This window comes from Colobus angolensis, unplaced genomic scaffold (genome assembly GCF_000951035.1).
Source record: "Colobus angolensis palliatus isolate OR3802 unplaced genomic scaffold, Cang.pa_1.0 Scaffold256, whole genome shotgun sequence".
NCBI classification, from domain to species: Eukaryota; Metazoa; Chordata; class Mammalia; order Primates; family Cercopithecidae; genus Colobus; species Colobus angolensis.
Window position 1 is genome coordinate 3,177,254 of NW_012115777.1, and position 18,441 is coordinate 3,195,694.

At 36.2% G+C, this 18,441-nt stretch overlaps 1 protein-coding gene across 1 annotated transcript in view; it reads right to left on the bottom strand.

Annotated features, from left to right (window-relative positions):
• The window catches only part of STK38L (serine/threonine kinase 38 like), an 88,909-nt gene that overhangs the window by 10,676 nt on the left and 59,792 nt on the right, over positions 1–18,441 (bottom strand). The window contains exons 3-11 of the mRNA XM_011946969.1: positions 16,239–16,290; positions 9,894–10,016; positions 9,324–9,407; positions 5,932–6,055; positions 4,271–4,425; positions 3,810–3,912; positions 3,569–3,630; positions 1,431–1,548; positions 866–989 (exon numbers count right to left, since the gene is read on the bottom strand). Coding sequence (XP_011802359.1) covers positions 866–989; positions 1,431–1,548; positions 3,569–3,630; positions 3,810–3,912; positions 4,271–4,425; positions 5,932–6,055; positions 9,324–9,407; positions 9,894–10,016; positions 16,239–16,290 — 945 coding nt within the window. The remainder of the gene's footprint in view (positions 1–865; positions 990–1,430; positions 1,549–3,568; positions 3,631–3,809; positions 3,913–4,270; positions 4,426–5,931; positions 6,056–9,323; positions 9,408–9,893; positions 10,017–16,238; positions 16,291–18,441) is intronic.

The following is an 18,441-nucleotide window of genomic DNA, read 5'->3' on the forward strand; positions in this document are numbered from 1 at the left end:
CTCAGACTCCCGAGTAGCTGGGACTACAGGCACCCGCCACTACGCCTGGCTAATTTTTTGTATTTTTAGTAGAGACGGGATTTCACTGTGTTAGCCAGGATGGTCTCAATCTCCTGACCTCATGATCTGCCCACCTCCGCCTCCCAAAGTGCTGGGATTACAGGTGTGAGCCACCGTGCCTGGCCAATAAATTTGTTTTCTAAAACTTACAAATAGAAATATTATAGCCAGTCTACTATTGAGCCAGTCCACTACTGTTGAACGTTTAAATAGTTTTCAATTTTCACTATTAAATACCATGATAAACATATTGTACTTAAATCTTTATACATATCTGATTATCTGCATAAGCGAAATCCCTCAAACTTCTGGGTCAAAGGTCATATATAGTTTAGGGATTTTAAAAAAACAATATGCTGCCAACTGCTATTCCCACAAGTTTTTCCAATTTATATTCCTTCCAGCCATTCACAGCAGTACCAAACACTTCATATTAGTTGAGGAACACATGGAATTTTTTGCTTAGAAGATTTCACATATATACTTTTCATGACAGGAATCTGCTATTAACATTTTCCCTCTTCTCTTTAATGCAATCAGGTCATTGCATTCTAACAGAAGTGACCTTTTGCTTTTATATATATCAGTAACTGAAGCAATACAAGACCTCCTCCCTCTTTTTAATTCCTAATTTTTTTTCCACATACTTCAAGAGTTTACATTTTTAAAAACACCTTTATTGATCTCTTTGACTGTATACATCAGTGTATACATCCCCTCTTCCCCCACAAAAGTGAAATGAGTCTTTTAGGTTCTTAGGAAATTTTAGGACACTATGAACTCCTCTAGGAATTTAACCACGAACCTGAGAATTAAGTCCTTGGCTTTCTCAGATATAGGGACCTCTGGAGGAAATACCAGAGTTTCTTTCCAGTTCATCACTTTTCTGTATGTTTCTTGAGGTGTTTCAGAGCAGAAAGGTGGATATCCTAGGTATCAAATAAATAAAAAACATTTCATCAGCTTTGTGATCAGTGAAGTTATACCCACCAAACATGTGCTACAAGAAACCAAACAACCCTGAGTGCCCTATTTAATAGTCAAAAATGCCACCATTCATCAATTTACAATAACATTGCTAATAAAGTCAATAAAATAAAGGATTTAAAGCACTGCCTCCCCTTTTACCTGAAAAGCTATGAAGATAACCACTTTTATAGGTGGGAGTCTGGGTTAAATACCCACCTTCCTGAAACAGGATCCCTGGAGAGCTCACTGGTACTGATCAGTATGTATTTAACATTGGGGGAACGTCAGAATTAAGTTTAAAAGACCTCAAATATTTTAGTCAATGATATCTGTAATATATTCAAACAGTGGCACTCAAGGAAATATATATATTTTGTACATAAATGAATGATAAGACATACCTATTAGCATTTCATACATAATCACTCCCAAAGACCACCAGTCACACAATTTGTTGTAACCAGTCTGCATGAACACTTCTGGAGCAATGTAATCTGGTGTCCCAACTGTGGAATATGCCTACAAAGGAGCAGCTTGTCAAACCAGCATTCTTAACATTTAAAAACTATCCATCTGAGGATGGCTTAGTACCAGAAAAAGCAATATATAGAGGAGTTAAATTTTCACTTATGTTTATTTTGCATGTTTATCATGTGCAAGGCTTAGTGGTAGGTAGTGAGTCAGATAATATGTTATAGCCTATTATTTTTCAGTCTATTGACTTTCCTGAGGGAATGCTGAATTAGTTTTCCTTTCCCCACTTGGTTGAACAAATATTTATAGAGTGTCCGTATGTGCCAGGCATTTTAAAAGAATATATTATTTCTGCCCCCACAAGAAGCTCAATTTAAGTTTTTTTTAATATAGCCTTTAGTCTATTTCAAAAAGAATGAAAAAGTTGAACCTAGAAGACCTGGCTTCCCTACTCCCTACTAACGTGTTCTTGGGCAAATTATTTAATTTCTCTGAGGCTCAGCTTCTGCTTACATAAAACTGGAATAATAATACCTGCCTTAATAGAGTTGATATGAAGATGAAATGATAAACGGATGTGTTTTGTACACTACAAAAATAAGTAGTGTAGTGTAATAAATATTTTATTACAATAAAAATAAGCATGAGGTATTTTCATTATAAATGTAGTTCCAGGGTACTGCTTATCTATTAGGAAGCTATGCAGTTTTTAATTCTTAATTCATATAAAATCTTACAAAAATGATTTCTACAAGGCAGTAATTGTCAACTAGGGGTAGTACTCTTGGGGCCATGGCAAAATGTATGACTGCAGCAATTTTGTCATCTCAGTGACATGACTGGCATTTAGAGGGCAGGGGATCCAAGTGCTAAAGAAATTTCCTGCCCCAAACACTGAGTCCTTTCTACTTCTCCCTTGGGAAACACTTGATCTAAGGCTTGGCAGCTACTGGCCATAAGAATAATAAAACACACACCTGAGTAATCACCTATGAATATTTTGTAAATGGGGGCGGGGTACAGAATTCCCCCACAATTTTAAGCAGTATTCAGTTTTCCCCTTTAAAAATAGGGAATATTGCAATTATTCTCAATCGCAAAATCTAATCTAAAACTGACACATTTTAAAAGTAAAACAAAGTGTCTCTCCTTAATGTGTAACACAATACATTTAAAAATACTGAAATGTTTTTACAAGCATAGGAAGTTTGCAGTTACTTAGGTTAATGAGATAATAAACTCAATAATGCAAAGGTCATTTTATTTGGTTTTAGAGGGTATTATTAGCCTGTTATTTTTCAGTCTATTGACTTTCCTAAGGGAATTGTGAGTTTTCCTTTCATCACTTGGTTGAACAAATATTTATAGAGTACCTGTATGTGCCAGGCATTTTATAAGAAATGAGGAAAACAAAATCCAAAGGCACATTCTTAACCTGTAGACGGTTCATGGATCATGTTAACAGGACAAAGGGAAAGAGGAGGAAGGGGAAGCAATTCTTCTCTTTGCTCAATTTCCTCAGAGAGGAAATAGTATAGGGTGAAAAATCATGTAATTCTATATTAAAGGGGTAATTAAATTTATCTGTGGCAAAGCCAGCTTTTTCAAATTTTATGTTTTATTGTAACACTGTTTATATCCCAAACTTCCTGTTTACTTTATCTATAAAGAAGTTCTTAGAAACTCACAACCACCTTACTTGCTGATTGATATTTGTTGTATCAGGATTTATAACACAGGTATGAAAAATGGAAATCACAAGGCATTCATCACAATTGCATTCACCTCAGTGAGTTTTATTTAAAGTGCTAATTACTAGTAAACAGCTTACTCGCAGGTATGCTCAGTAAAGTACTCTAAAGTTATAAAGTAAAAACCAACACTTTGCTTTACAGGCAAGGAAACTTAACAGAGAAACTAAGAAAACTCTGTGATTCCAAAACAAGCGCTATCATTGTTACAAACTGAATACTAATTATTATAAAGATACAAATAATCAAGTTAAAACCAGTGAAGATTTTAGAACCAAGGCACAAAATTCTTTCTTAAAAACTGGTTGACTCACCAGTTGTCTCCTGTTCTTCTTCCAAGTTTCTGCTTTCCTCTTTGAGTTCATGTTCTGAAATGCTAATTTCAACAATATGGAATTGTAATCATGAGAGAAAAATACTCTCCACAAAAACAAAATCACACATATACATCTAAAACACAGTGGACTAAGGAGTGGGGAAAGGGAAAGAACCTTCCGTTCTCTACAGTATCTTAACCAGGGAAAAAACAAAACAAACAAACAAAACCAAACTTACAGAAGTCACTTGGTGGGTTGTGTGTGAGATTTCTATAAAATTCAGTCCTGTGAGCTTTCTTTAATCCCGTACACAAACCAAAATCCGATAATTTTACATGACCCTAAAAAAAATCCAGTAAAATTAATTATATTAACTTTGAAAACAAAAAGTCTTGTTATAAACTCCTCTGTTAAATCCCAATTGTTATAAAAATCCTTAGCTTGGGATTTATACAAGCAAAATGTAAAATTATAAGTATCTGATGATGATATTTTTAAAAGTAGAAAATGGAGATAAAAAGAGAACCATATTCCCTGTTGTCATTTCATTTTCAAGTCCTCTCCTAGTACCTTATCATATAAAATAATGTTGTTTAGCAATATTCTAAATTGCAGTTGCTGATATCCACTCACAAAATCAGCTCTACTGCTCTAAAAAAATAATCAACAGCCTGGTAATTCACCAGTTTATTCACATGCCTTGGCATCCAATAAAAGGTTGTCTGGCTTAATATCCCGATGGATGAAACCCAACTGGTGGATCGCATCTATTGCCAGAACAGTCTCTGAAATGTAGAACTGTGTCTCCTCTTCTGTCAAGGTGTCTTTCTTCATTAGCAACGTCATCATGTCACCTAAATAAAGGAAAGTCAAATATATTATTATTGAAAATGTCTCGAAGGTGGAATACCTTGTAAAAGCTTTCCTGATTTTTTTTTTGGAGACACAGTCTCACTCTGTTGCCCAGGTTGGAGTGCAGTGGTGTGATCATGGCTCACTGCAACCTCCACCTCCTGGGTTCAAACAGTTTTTGTGCCTCAGCCACCCAAGTAGCTGGGATTACAGGTGTGTGCCACCACACCCAGCTAATTTTTGTATTTTTAGCAGAGATGGGGTTTTGCCATGTTGGCCAGGTTGGTCTCAAACTCGTGGTTTCAAGCTATCTGCCTGCCTCAGCATCCCAAAATCCTGGGATTACAGGCATGAGCCACCATGCCCAGCTAGCTTTCCTGAGTTTGCATTTTATGATCTACCCAGTATATTTCTAACCCTATCTTGGGCCAAATAAAAGTGCCATTGCATAAGCAGAAGTTTCATGACTTTTAATGGTTTTAAGGCAGAGACCATGTGAAATCAAATCACAAAAGAGCTGATAATGAAATAATATATACCACTCAACTTCTAGAATTAACTGCTGAGGAAAATGTCAAACTGCAAAAAAATCAGAATAAGTGCGCCTGGAAACCAAATATATTCTTTTGGAGTTTAGTGGGACATTATCCCACTAAAAAAAAGTCACCTGCAGACATTGTTTTATTTTCAAAGAATTTTAAAACTTTTAACAGTTTTAACTGTTGTAAACACTGGTGCACCTACAACACAGAATTGATAACTGATTACATTTTTTTCATATATTTTTTGAGGCTTCAAAAAAAAGTAGGGGCGTGGGGGCAGTGGCTCACACCTGTATTCCCAACACTTTGGGAGGCTGAGGTGGGTGGATCACTTGAGGTCAGGAGTTCGAGACCAGCCTGGCCAATATGGTGAAACCTCGTCTCGACTAAATACAAGAAAATTAGCTGGGCGTGGTGGCAGGCGCCTGTAATCCCAGCTACTCAGGAGGCTGACGTAGGAGAATCGCTTGAACCAGGGAGGCAGAGGTTGCAGACAGCCAAAACCATACCACTGCACTCCAGCCTAGGCAACAGAGGGAGACTTCATCTCAAAAAATAAAAATTAAAAACAAAACAAAACAAACAAAAAAACAAGTATTCTTTGCCCTCCATTGCCATTCTTTTCCCCTTGCCCTCTTTGCTGAGCAATGATTAAACCTCTTTTCTTTATAAATTACACAGTCTCAGGTATTTTTTTTTGTAACAACACAAAATAAACTAACATAACTTCAGTGACAATCAGCGAACCCAGAACGGTAATATTTAAAATGTGCTAACTTTATCATTCCTTTAAAACAATCTGTTTGTGGTAAAAATGAGCATCAATATGGTAGTAAATATTTTTAAACTATGATACTATAAAGCCTCAGAGCAAGGAATATAAAAGTAAACCTCACCAATAAAATTATTATTGCATATAAAGATGTGCTTGTATCAGTCTGTCATTGATACAATGTTTGCTTTTACCTCCAGGGAGAAATTCCATGATTAGATAAAGATTCCTCTTATCCTGAAAACTGTAAAACATCTTCACCACCCAGGCACCATCTGCTTCTACCAAAATATCTCTTTCTGCTCGGATATGGGCCACCTAGATGAATATATTTTTGAAAAAAAAATCATAAACACATCACACATTTGTCAAACTCATCTCTTACACTTATCCATCCATAATAGTTAATGAAGAAAAGATGGAATCTCAGAAGATTTGATTCATATATGAATGATCATATTCTCATCAAATATGGAGAACCTCAAGAAATAGTTTATTTTAGCTTATATCTTTAGGTCTAAAAAGGTGAGGTCAACAGGTATATTATGTGAGGCTAAGGCCTCTGAGGTAGAGCAAGAATCAGTCTAACAACTTTTTAACCAGAATCTCTACCCAGCCTAGGATCCTGGCTTTGTCATATAAAAGTCATAGTGTGACTTTTAAAGTTAAAAGTAGTAAGCCGGACTGGGCGCAGCAGCTCACGCCTGTAATCCCAGCACTTTGGGAGGCCAAGGCGGGTGGATCACGAGGTCAGGAGATCGAGACCATCCTGGCTAAAACGGTGAAACCCCGTCTCTACTAAAAATACAGAAAATCAGCTGGGCGTGGTGGGCATGCACCTGTAGTCCCAGCTACTCGGGAGGCTGAGGCAGGAGAATCGTTTGAACCTGGTAGGCGGAGGATGCAGTGAGCTGAGATCGCGTCACTGCACTCCAGCCTGGTGACAGAATGAGACTCCATCTCAAAAAAAAAGGAGTAAGCAATGCCCTGTAAATTGGTATAGCAAAGCCAAGGTTGGCTAAAAATAGCAAACTATTTTTAATTGTTAAACAAAGGTCCCAGCTTGATCATTATTTGGTGTTTTTTAAGAAATAGTGACAATTATAGTGACTTTATATTATATTTAGTATTATAAAACCTCTATCATATCTATAAATGTTAGCTACAGCAAATTCGTGTAACTTTTGGGGATTTTGCCACTGATTTCTCGGACACATAATTACTAGAGATACTATTATGTGAAAATTTTATATACTGGAAAATTTTATAAACTGGATAATTTACGGGGTTGGTATAACTGGTCAGTTTGCAGAAGCTTTTGCATTAATATATTTACACACTTTTTCCAAAAGTTACTAAGAAGATCTGATTTATGCTTTTGCTATTTTCACTGTGAAACATTATAATTTCTGGTCCAAACCACACGAGAACATACATTTGTAAACTGTTTTATGATAATAAAATATGATCTGCTTAAAGTGTCATATTTGGAATTACTCCTAGTGCAGTAAATATTCTGAGATCAAAGCATAAGAGCTGAGGAGTAAGAACTTGTTTTCTGGCATGAAAATACTTTATAATTTCTATGGATCTGTTTCATTAACTGAAAAGTGGTAGCAAGAGTGCCTAACTATTACCTTTCATGAAGCAATTTAAGGTGGTAAGGAAAAGCCCTAAACTTTGGTGTTGCATCTGGTATGGAAGGAAAACAGCTACAACATAAACATGACTTGATTATTTTTAAATGGTTTAAAGCCAAATTACAGGATCTCTTTCCAAAACAGGATCCAAAGGTTGGAAAGTATAGCCTGTGGTAATCTGGTACAACAACAGTGGGGAGATCAGTTGCTACTTAATTTTGCGGGGGTGGTTTGCATTAAAATAAATGTGATAAAAGTTAAAATATTGCTGTATTAGAATTGAGTAGAAAAAAGCTTTCTAAGACAAAATTTAGTGGTAACAAATGCAAATTAATTTATACAGGGGTAAAAACCCCAAAATGCAAAAGCAACTAAACGTTGGGATACAGTGAGATTTCCGCCCCCCACCTCCCCGCAGGAAAGAGCAGTGGTCCAGAGGCTCCTTAACTTCCCACAAAATATTCTAGACCAAGGGCTGTCCAGTACAGATGTAACGCAAGTCATATATGTAATTTTTAAATTTTCTAGAAGCCACATACAGAGTGAAATTATTTTTAATAATATAGTTTATGTAACCTAATATATCCAAGTATTATCACTTCAGTATGTAATCAATATAAAAATCATTGAAATACTTTATGGGTTTTTTTTTTTTGCACCAAGTCTTATTTGCTGGATATCTCAATTTGTGCCCAGCAGCCACATGTAGCTGGTATCTACACTACAGCTGGAACTAACTGCTTCCTTCTGTCCTTCCTATTATATCCTAGTAAGACTAATCCCATTATGGCTAAGTTAGATTCCTGTTGACCTCCTTGTCTCTGAGCCTATGCATCTTTACCTGCATCCTTATTCCCATCATTATCTACAGTTCTCTAATCCAACACAACATCTCAACCTTCCTTGCCTTCCAAACCTCTTCCCTCTGGAGAATCATAGCCTGTCATCAACAAAATCCCCTATAACCCTGTCTCCAGATAGTTCCTATTACCTTCTTACCCTAACTGAAACTAGGGTGAAAAATCACCCAACTATGCCAATGGGTTTCACTTTAAATTCAGGACTGCAAATCTCAATGAGCCTTCAATTGCATTTCTTTAGTAGGTCTGCTCTCCCACACCTGAAACTGACCATTTCACAATTTCCCTCCTTAAATCTTCAAAAAGCTATCCCTCCTTTACTCGAAGACACCCCCTGTAACTGCATTAAGGCACAGGAAACATGGAGAGAGCCAAGAATATTTATAAAGTTACAGATTTTAGAGATATGTAAAATCAGCAAATTTCCAGGAGACTAGTTTTGATTATCTGATATATGATAGGGATTCTGGGAGCCAAGAACTGTCCTTTATTTTCACTGTAGTCAGAAAAGAAGGTATTTCAGGAGGTACGGACTGAATGTTCATGCATCTACAAAATTCATAGAGTAAAGCTTTAATCTCCATCGAGCCTGTATTTGGAGATGGACCCTTAGGGAATTAATTAAGGTTAAATGAGGTCATAAGGGTGGAATTAGTGTCCTTAAAAGAAGACACCAGAGAGTTCTCACAGGAGTGTGTGTCCCTGCACACACCACGGAAAGGCCATGTGAAAACTCAGTGAAAGGTGGCCATCTGCAAGCCAGGAAGAGAGGCCTCACCAGAAACCAAAACCTGCCGAACTTTCATTTTTGACTTGTAGCCTCCAAAACTGTGAGAAAATAAGTTTCTGTTGTTTAAGCTAATCAGCCTGTTGTGTTCTGTTATGGAAGTCTAAGCAGACTAATACATAGATTATAAACTTGGAAGAAACCTTAAAAGAATTGAGAAACACTAAAACAGGCTACCAAAAAGTTAATAGCTTTTGTAGTAAGATGTGTAAATTGCTTCTTAAAAATTCTAATATAAACACTCTTAACACCTCGTCAGTGGATGCTCCTTTATATTACATGTGTTAAAGAACTCATACCTGCTCTTTTTCAAGCATATCAGCCTTTCTCAATATCTTCATTGCATAGATATGGCCTGTATCTTTCTTCTGGACCAACCGCACCTAAAATATAAAAACATGTATTATAAATGTTAAATAGTCACTACTATTTGTTCAGGAATGAAAAGCAGCTTCCCTTAAAGAAGGCAGGAATTTGCCAGTGTTGGCATTTCAAGATATATATATATTTTTTGAGACGGAGTTTCACTCATGTCACCCAGGATGGAGTGCAATGGTGGGATCTCAGCTCACTGCAACTTCTGCCTCCTGGGTTCAAGTGATTCTCCTGCCTCAGCCTCCCAAGTAGCTGGGATGACAGGCACCCGCCACCATGCCTAGGTAATTTTTGTATTTTCAGTAGAGACGGGGTTTCACTGACCAGGCTGGTCTCGAACTCCTGACCTCAGGTGATCCACCCACCTCAGCCTCCCAAAGTGTTGGGATTACAAGTGTGAGCCACTGCACCCAGCCAGGAATATTTTAACACACATTTTAAATTATCTTAAGATACATATTTGCAGCAGTAGTGACTTTTAAAAACAAGCACACCTCTCCAAAAGCTCCTCTTCCTATAACTTTCAGAGACTCAAAGTCATCCAAGCCAAGTCTGGTCCTTTTGAGCCGTAAGAACTCTGTTTCTTTCCGAGCGTGTTGTGATCGACGTAACTTTTTCTATTAAAAAAAAAAGACAATTTAAAAGGATGATTTTATAATCAGGTTGTTTTGAAGGAGCTTCTAGTATTAAAAGATGATGCACATAAAAATAAATGATAGCACTAACATGTAATATACTATTAGGCTAAAACATTTTAAGGAAACTTTAAAAAATTTTTAACAATTGATAAATCTTTACTCTTGAAGTGGATGCCATTAAATATGTAATCTAGTCCATCATATTTGTCTATATATGTATAACTTATTCTTTCATCTATATGGTAACTTAATTCCATCAATAAAAATTAAATGTTAGGAAATGTTAATAGTATTCGGATACTGATTTTTATTCTGTCAGGAAATCTGCTTTGCTTCAATCCCTTAACTTCCAAGGTTGCTCTGTCACAACTACTGAGACTTGTGACAATAAAGTAACAACATAATGGTAGTGTTTCCAAAGAGATTTACTTGTGATAGAATTTACTCTTGGGCAAATTTTAATAAACTGCTTGAGAATTGGCATACAACTTCCTCAAAATATAAAATTGCAAAAACAATTACAAGAAGAAGTCATTAAAATATCCAAGTCAGTAATTTTATAACTGATTCTACAAAGACCACAAAAAATAACTTCCATTAATAAGCAACACTGTGAAATACCTGAAGGTTACATTTCGAACAGGCATTTATTTTATTATTCTAAACTTCATTTTTCCCCCCCTCACCAATCAAAATTCTGTTTTTTGACACAGTTAGCTCCTAGTAGAGGAAACACTAAGTGGAAAAGAAACAGTATCCGTGAAAAAATTTAACTGCTGTTCATCTTCAACTGAATCCTGTCAAGCTGTTAGTAGTTCAGTTCGGAGGCACAGACAAGTCAAAATGACAATAACAGCTTAGAAACACTGCTTCTAAATGCAGCTCATGGTATAGCCTCTCCCTACTCCTGTGTATATCTGTTTTTAAAAGGGTTAGGTGAACTATTAATTAGAAATATGTATGTAAACATGTATTATCAATGCAATGGAATTCTGATACTTCTAACAAAGTTCATCTAGGAAGATAAAATCAAGAAATGTCTTCAAACAGCTAAATGAAGTTATACACTAAGGCACACCAATGAGTAAATTATGACAGTAATGAAGATAAAAATCAAGTACATAAATTAACAGGCTTTGCCTAATGTCTTTTTTTAATGTCTTTAATGTCTTTTTCCACATCTGATATTGAGTATAAAATACAGTAGTACTATGGAAAAAGTAAGCAAGCAACAATGAAATATAATTTTTTTCATTAAGAAGTGAGGCAATAAGCCTGGCACGGTGGCTCACGCCTGTAAATCCCAGGACTTTGGGAGGCTGAGGTGGGTGGATCACCAGGTCAGGAGATGGAGACCATCCTGGCCAACATGGTGAAACCCCGTCTCTACTAAAAATACAAAAATCAGCTGGGCGTGGTGGCATGCAACTGTACTCAGGAGGCTGAGGCAGGAGAATCGCTTGAACCCGGGAGGCGGAAGTTGCGGTGAGCCAAGATCCCGCTGTTGCACTCCAGCCTGGGTGACAAGAGCGAAACTCCGCATCAAAAATATGTGTGTGTGTGTGTGTGTGTGTGTATGTGTATATATATATATCCTGAAATAACAACAGTGGCAAATCCCTGCTTTCTTTAAGGGAAGCTACTTAAATATCATTTTCACGGAGCTAAAATTACATTGATATAATTAAGAAAACAAATGTGGCCTAAAACAATAGTGAAGACTATTTTTTGCTGCTTTTTACATAAATGCAATAACAAATACCTTTTTTTGCACATAGGTATTCAAAAATACCTTTTGAATAATAAAATAAATTACTAGTAAAACAAAAGCTCCAAAAAGTATCTGATTTAAAATTTTAAGACTAATTTTTAAAAGGCCACTTGGCGGCGCTATAGTGTCATGTCCTTTAAAGAAGTGCTGAGGAAGGTTTTTTAATTACATAAATGAATAAGTATAAGAATTTTGAAAGATATTTTTAATCTCTCCCTTTATAGATTATAATACAGTTGGATATAGTTGCAGAAATCCTGCCTAATCTGAATGGAAAAGATGACTTCACCATACAGTTTCATAAATTATTTACTAGTTTGTATAATGCAGCACTCAAACAATTTATGTGGTTTTGGCCACAGCCATTTAATAGCAAAAAGAGAGAGTCACAAGTGTATGGAACACATAATTCTATAAAAATGAGCATCACCTATAACATTGTTACATAATTTTTAAAAAATCGATTCCATGATTTTTGTCTTAGAATCAGTGTTGCAGTCCAGAGGTAGCTGAAGCAAATTCATGTTAAAAAAAAAAAAAAAAAAAAATCGGTGAAAAAGCCTGTTGATATATTTACTCACAATCTGTATAAATTAAGTAGCCTTGAAAGACAAAAAGTATCCTTGTGGTAATCACATCCTTTCCTCTTCAAAGAAGACAACAAAAATCTGTGGACAGCTTAACATTTCATGACTCTCTTTTATAGCTTGAATTTGCCTATTTAGTTTTTTGTTAAATAACAATCCATGTTGGATGGGATTTTCTTAAGTGAGATGAAACTAGAAAGTAATTTTCTTCCTTTCTCCCTTCCTTTTTATATAGGTGCTCCTCAAACTCGATCTGTAGGGTGGCCAGTATTTGTATAAGACAGACATGCATACAAAGTTTTCAGATGTAAAAGTGTTCAGCTAGCAACTTCATCTATTTTATTTTTATGAAACAATTTTATTTTTTATCAAGCCCACCCCATATAAAGATGCTGTAACATACTTTATATTAAGGTTGACAGAGCTTGTCTATTTTATAGAATTTGATATAATCCAGGCTCTAGCATGGGGCCTAATAATAAGCACTTGTGGAATTAAAAACATTTTTACAGAAAAACATTAGAAGTTTTATAAACTGGAATTATGGGCCACTGACTTTTTATGGAAAAATCATCTCCTATTTTCTACAAGTTATCCAGAAAAATTAGAGAAAATAGCTGTAAATGTAGTTACCACTTGCTGATGCAGACCAGAAGTTGCAAACAGGAAGCGACAAACTATATTCAGCCTACAGATATATTTGATTTGGACTGCAAGTTGTTTTTCAAAAACAGGTGATTGGTTATTCCGCAAAAAAATCCGGATTAACAGCTTCTCTGGAAAAACAGGGCCTTGGCCACAGGGGCCAATGGTAGCAATCCCCTTTAGATGAGCCTTGGTTCCCTAATTTGTCAGTCCCCACCACTGATGCCAGTCCCCAGGAGACATGTCCAAGTGGGCTGGGACCCTTATTACAGCAATGTGAAAAGTGGCATGTCTTTGCCAACAGATAAACTGTGAGGATCAATATTTAAGAAAACAATAAATATTTTTTAAAAAGGAAAAATAATATATTTCTTTGTGGAAGCAAAAAAATCATGTAAGTTGAATATGGAAACAAAGTATATCTGGATCAAAAGCATATATAACCCTAGATGCCACTATGAAACTAACCTGGCCAGCTTGTCTCACTTCTGTCGCCTGCTTAATGCTTGGGCATCTGTTTTAGCGTTCTCTTCCCTACACTTCAAATTAAGATCTGATATTTAAGATTTCTGTATCAATATAATGATGTATAATATATAAATGCAATTATATGGTTATTAATTATAAGAAATTTATAATTCTAATTTTAAAATGAGGAAAGATATGCTCAGTCTTATTTTTTCTCTATAGATTGGAATACAGATTTAAGTCACTACCTTTCTCACTAAAATTTAAAGGACATAAATGAGCTTTTAAAATATTAATGTTATGTAAATAATAATAGATAATTTTAAATGTAAAAACATTTGAGTTTTCTAGATTGAGTCAACTGATTAGCAAAGTTACCACCTTTAGTATAAATCATAAAACACTGTATTTGATTTAAACATTGCAACTATAAGGAACAGGTACAGTCCTAGGAAAGGTACAGGGAAGATTAGATACTGATTTGATTTCAAATTTGATGATGGTCTACTCTTTAAATACAGAAACTTATTTTTCTTTTTTTTTTTTTTTTTTTTTTGAGACAGTCTCTCTGTCAACCAGGCTGGAGTGCAATGGCATGATCTCAGCTCACCGCAGCCTCCACCTTCTAAGCTCAAGTGATCCTCCCATCTGAGCCTCCTGAGTAGGTGGGACTACATAGATAGGACACCATGCTTAATTTAAAAAAGTTTTTTTTTTTTTTTTGAGACGAAGTCTTGCTCTGTTGCCCAGGCTGGAGTGCAGTGGCCAGATCTCAGCTCACTGCAAGCTCCGCCTCCCGGGTTCACGCCATTCTCCTGCCTCAGCCTCCCGAGTAGCTGGGACTACAGGCGCCCGCCACCTCGCCCGGCTAGTTTTTTTTGTATTTTTTAGTAGAGACGGGGTTTCACCGTGTCAGCCAGGATGGTCTCGATCTCCTGACCTCATGATCCACCTGTCTCGGCCTCCCAAAGTGCTGGGATTACAGGCTTGAGCCACCGCGCCCGGCCAATTTTTAAAATTTGTTGTAGAGAACAGGTCTTACCATATTTCCCAGGCTGACCGAACTCCTGGGCTCAAGTGATCCTCCTATCATGGCCTCCCAAAGTGCTGGGATTACAGGTGCATGCCACTGCACTCAGCATGTTAAACTAATCAGTCTAGGTTGTGACTCCCTATTGCCTAGTACTAAAGCATACCTTTTTTAGTAAACCATTCTAAACCTAGCTTTCCATGGTGTGCTATCAACTTCGGAAAAGGAAAAGGAATAAAAGGAAATTAAAATAAATAATTAAATAAATAAATTAAATTAAATAAATAAAATAAAATAAATAAATTAAAAAATAAAAGGAAATTACTTCACTATTTCCTTTTGTTGCACCCTTTATAGCTCAAATGTAAACTCATTATTCTGTATACGTATTATTTTCTATACACCTCTTACCTCTAATGTAAATTCTACCCATCCTTTACAATTCAAATCAATTGTTACTTCTTCTATGAAACCTTTTCTGATCCTCTGAATTAGAGGAAAAATCTTCTTTCTATTTCCAAAGTTCACCACATTCTATCATGCATACGTATTTTTACACACACACACTCACTCTCCTCCTAATGTAAAACTCCTTGAGAGCAAAAGCCATTATTTGTTTATTCACCAAATATTTGTTTTAGCTCTCCCAGACAGCTGTGGAGATGTAATGCTCAACAAGACGTTACAGTGTCTACTCTTTGGGAAGACTGTATTTTAAGGCTCCCATGGGGATAGGAACAGTAGAATACAGAAGGTACCTTGAGAGGTTAAGGAAGATTTCCCAGTGGAAGTGATGCCTGAAGTGAGGCCTAAAGCTGCTTCTTTGCCCAGGCTGGAGTGAAATGATGTATCATAGCTCATGGCAACCTCAAAACTCCCAGGCTCAGGTGATCCTCCCACCTCTACCCTACCAAGTAGCTAGGACTACAGGCATGCACCACCATGCCCAGCTACTAAAGATTCTTAAGAATAATGGGAGTTGGGTAAGAGTAAGGAAGAGTTCCAAGCAGCAGAAAGAGCATGTGAAAAGGTCCACAGGCAAGACAGGGGACATCAAAGAAATTCATACTTGTCAGCATGGGGGGTGGGTGACAAGAAGTGAGGCTAGAGAGAGAGAAGCAGAGGCCAACTAGTGAAGGGTCGTGTATACCAATGTTAAAGAGCTTGCCCATATCCCGAGATAAGGGAGCCAGTGAAGGGTTATTAAGCAAAACAGTGATGTGATCAAATCTATTTTTAGACAGATTACTCTAGCTGCAGTACACAGAAAAACTGGGGGTGGGAAATGGGGAGACCAGTTGGGGACAGTTATTTTTCAGGTTAAAATATATAGTAGTTTAAACTAGGGTAATAGCACTGAACTAGAGAAATAGATAGCTTTAAAAGAATATTTAGAAAAAATTTTTAGAAGAATTGGCAATTGGTTAATTCCTCCTGTAGCTTGCCTTTCTTGTTCCACACACCTAAAATACAGTAGGCAATGTTCTCTGAATATGTGTTCTTGGAATTAAAAAGAAAGAAAAAGAAAATCTGCCTCTTTCTAAAGATATCAATAAAAGATATCCATGACAGCAACAAAGTAAGAAGCCCATATTCAAATGATAAAATGCACATTATTTAAGTTATAAAATAGCTGACGTTAAATGAATGAAAAGTCACTGGGGGTGCTTTTGTACAGTAACTATAGGTAATGACATTACCTCTTCATCTGCTAATCCTTCTTCTTCCATGGCCACTTCTAGTTTCTTCTGCCTTTTCAAAGGAAAAAAAATAATTTAAATTTTAAACACATTCCTAACTATTCCCACTTAAGACATATACATTTATTTATTCAAGTTAACCACTTCAGCTTGCTAGCCTTAAAAAAAAAAAAAAAGTCTTTCAAGTTGGATCAAGATAATCACTAAGAATAGTTTTCTTTCTCAAAAAACAAACCCAGATTTTGCTTTCTCATATGGCCAAATGAGTAATTTACTTCTAAAGCTTACTTCACTCTCCTGCCTAAATGAAATGTTGGCAATGACTGATGTTCTAATATGGAAAACTCTGCTATTTAATGTTCAATCCATGAATATCATTAATACTTCTCAATGCTTATATTAGAAATACAAAAAGATGACTATAATGACTAAAAGTATAAAATTTTAAGGTGGATATCCCTGGTTCTAACATTTACTAGCTAAATGAGCTTGGCTAAGTCTCTCAAACTCTAAGCTCAGTTTTCCTTAATTTATCAAGGAAAAATGTTCAATGCAATTGCATTTATTTTATTGTATTAAAATTATTTGAAAATTGGGAAGTCATACATGTGTATTTGTAAAAACCCACTAGCGGCCAGGCACGGTGGCTCACACCTGTAATCCCAGCACTTTGGGAGGCCAAGGTGGTGGATCACGAGGTCAGGAGATAGAGACCATCCTGGCTAACACTGTGAAACCCTATGTCTACTAAAACTACAAAAAAAATTAGCCAGGCGTGGTGGTAGGCACCTATAGTCCCAGCTACTTGGGAGGCTGAGACAGAAGAATTGCTTGAACCCGGGAGGCAGAAGTTGCAGTGAGCCGAGATCGTGCCACTAAACTCCTGCACACCGCTCTGGTCGACAGAGCGAGACTCTGTCTCAAAATAAATAAATAAATAAATATTAAAAAAAAAAAAAAAACCCACTAGCTACCAGAACATTTGCTTTTCTAGGTACAGCCAGGTTCAGTTACTCATTTTTTTTTAAACAGCACCCTTGAAGTTAGTTAAGCTAAGCATTTGAGGTAAGGGCAGTATGGATGAAGTAACTAAAACTACAGAAATGGTTGTGGAACACATTTTGCAACTCATTTCCAAGTGAATATTAGTATTTTATTTCTATTGTATTGCTTTTCCCTAAATATAAACCTAGTAGAACTCCTCCTAATTAGTTTTGGAGTGTGTCAGAATAACAGTAACTTTTCAGGATTTAACTGAATGGGTATAAGGGTTAAGGACTGAAACCCTCTCACAACTTTTTTGATATTTGTTATTCATGTACATGTCCAAAGGTAAGTTTTTTCCTAAACCATCATTAAGATCACTTATTTTTCCTTCTTATAGAAAATCTGTAACATTTAAAGCCTGTTGATACATCAGCACCCCACTGGAGAGGATGAAGCCTAAGAGAATATCCTCCATCACGTTTCCTCAGTGCTTGTCATAGGCACCTACCTTGATGCTTATTACACTGATCTGTATCTTTTGTTTATGCATTATTTCCCCTAGGCCCCAACCCTTAGACGAGAATAATCTCCTAACATCAGCGTCTGTGCTGCTATCATCTACCCCTAGGCACTTCAGTGCTGCTTGTTGAATGATTTTCAGTTTTCTCTTCTGCAGAAAGAATCCGGAGAGTAAGAGGACCATTATTCTGGGAGGAGCTATCAACATATAAGCAACTTTATTATTCTTCTGCTGAATTTCCACTGTCCCTTTCCTCAGTTATTGCCAAGACTAACACTTCATGAAATCATTCCTCATTCTGGAAGAGATACAGTAACTTTTATCCATTTCTACCATATCTAAACAGGAAGATCCATGATTTCTGTTGTACCTTTTTTAAAAATAGTTTTCCACCTAAAATGCTCTTACGCTTTGCTCTGATTAGAAATTTATTGGGCTTATGCATTTCTCCAATTAGTTAAGCCTTAAAAATACAACACATATTTTCTCAAAGTATAAGCTTTTAGAAAATATGAGCTGATTGTTTGACTTCCACTGGCACCAAGCTGAGACAACTTTTTTTTTTTAATAACGCAGATAATTTTATTGTTACTTTCCTTTATTTGGAAATAGCGAACTGAATTACTTTAACACTGCAGCAAGTAAAGACAATGAACCTTCGAAATTCTGAGGAATTTTTTTAAGTGCCTGCTTTTT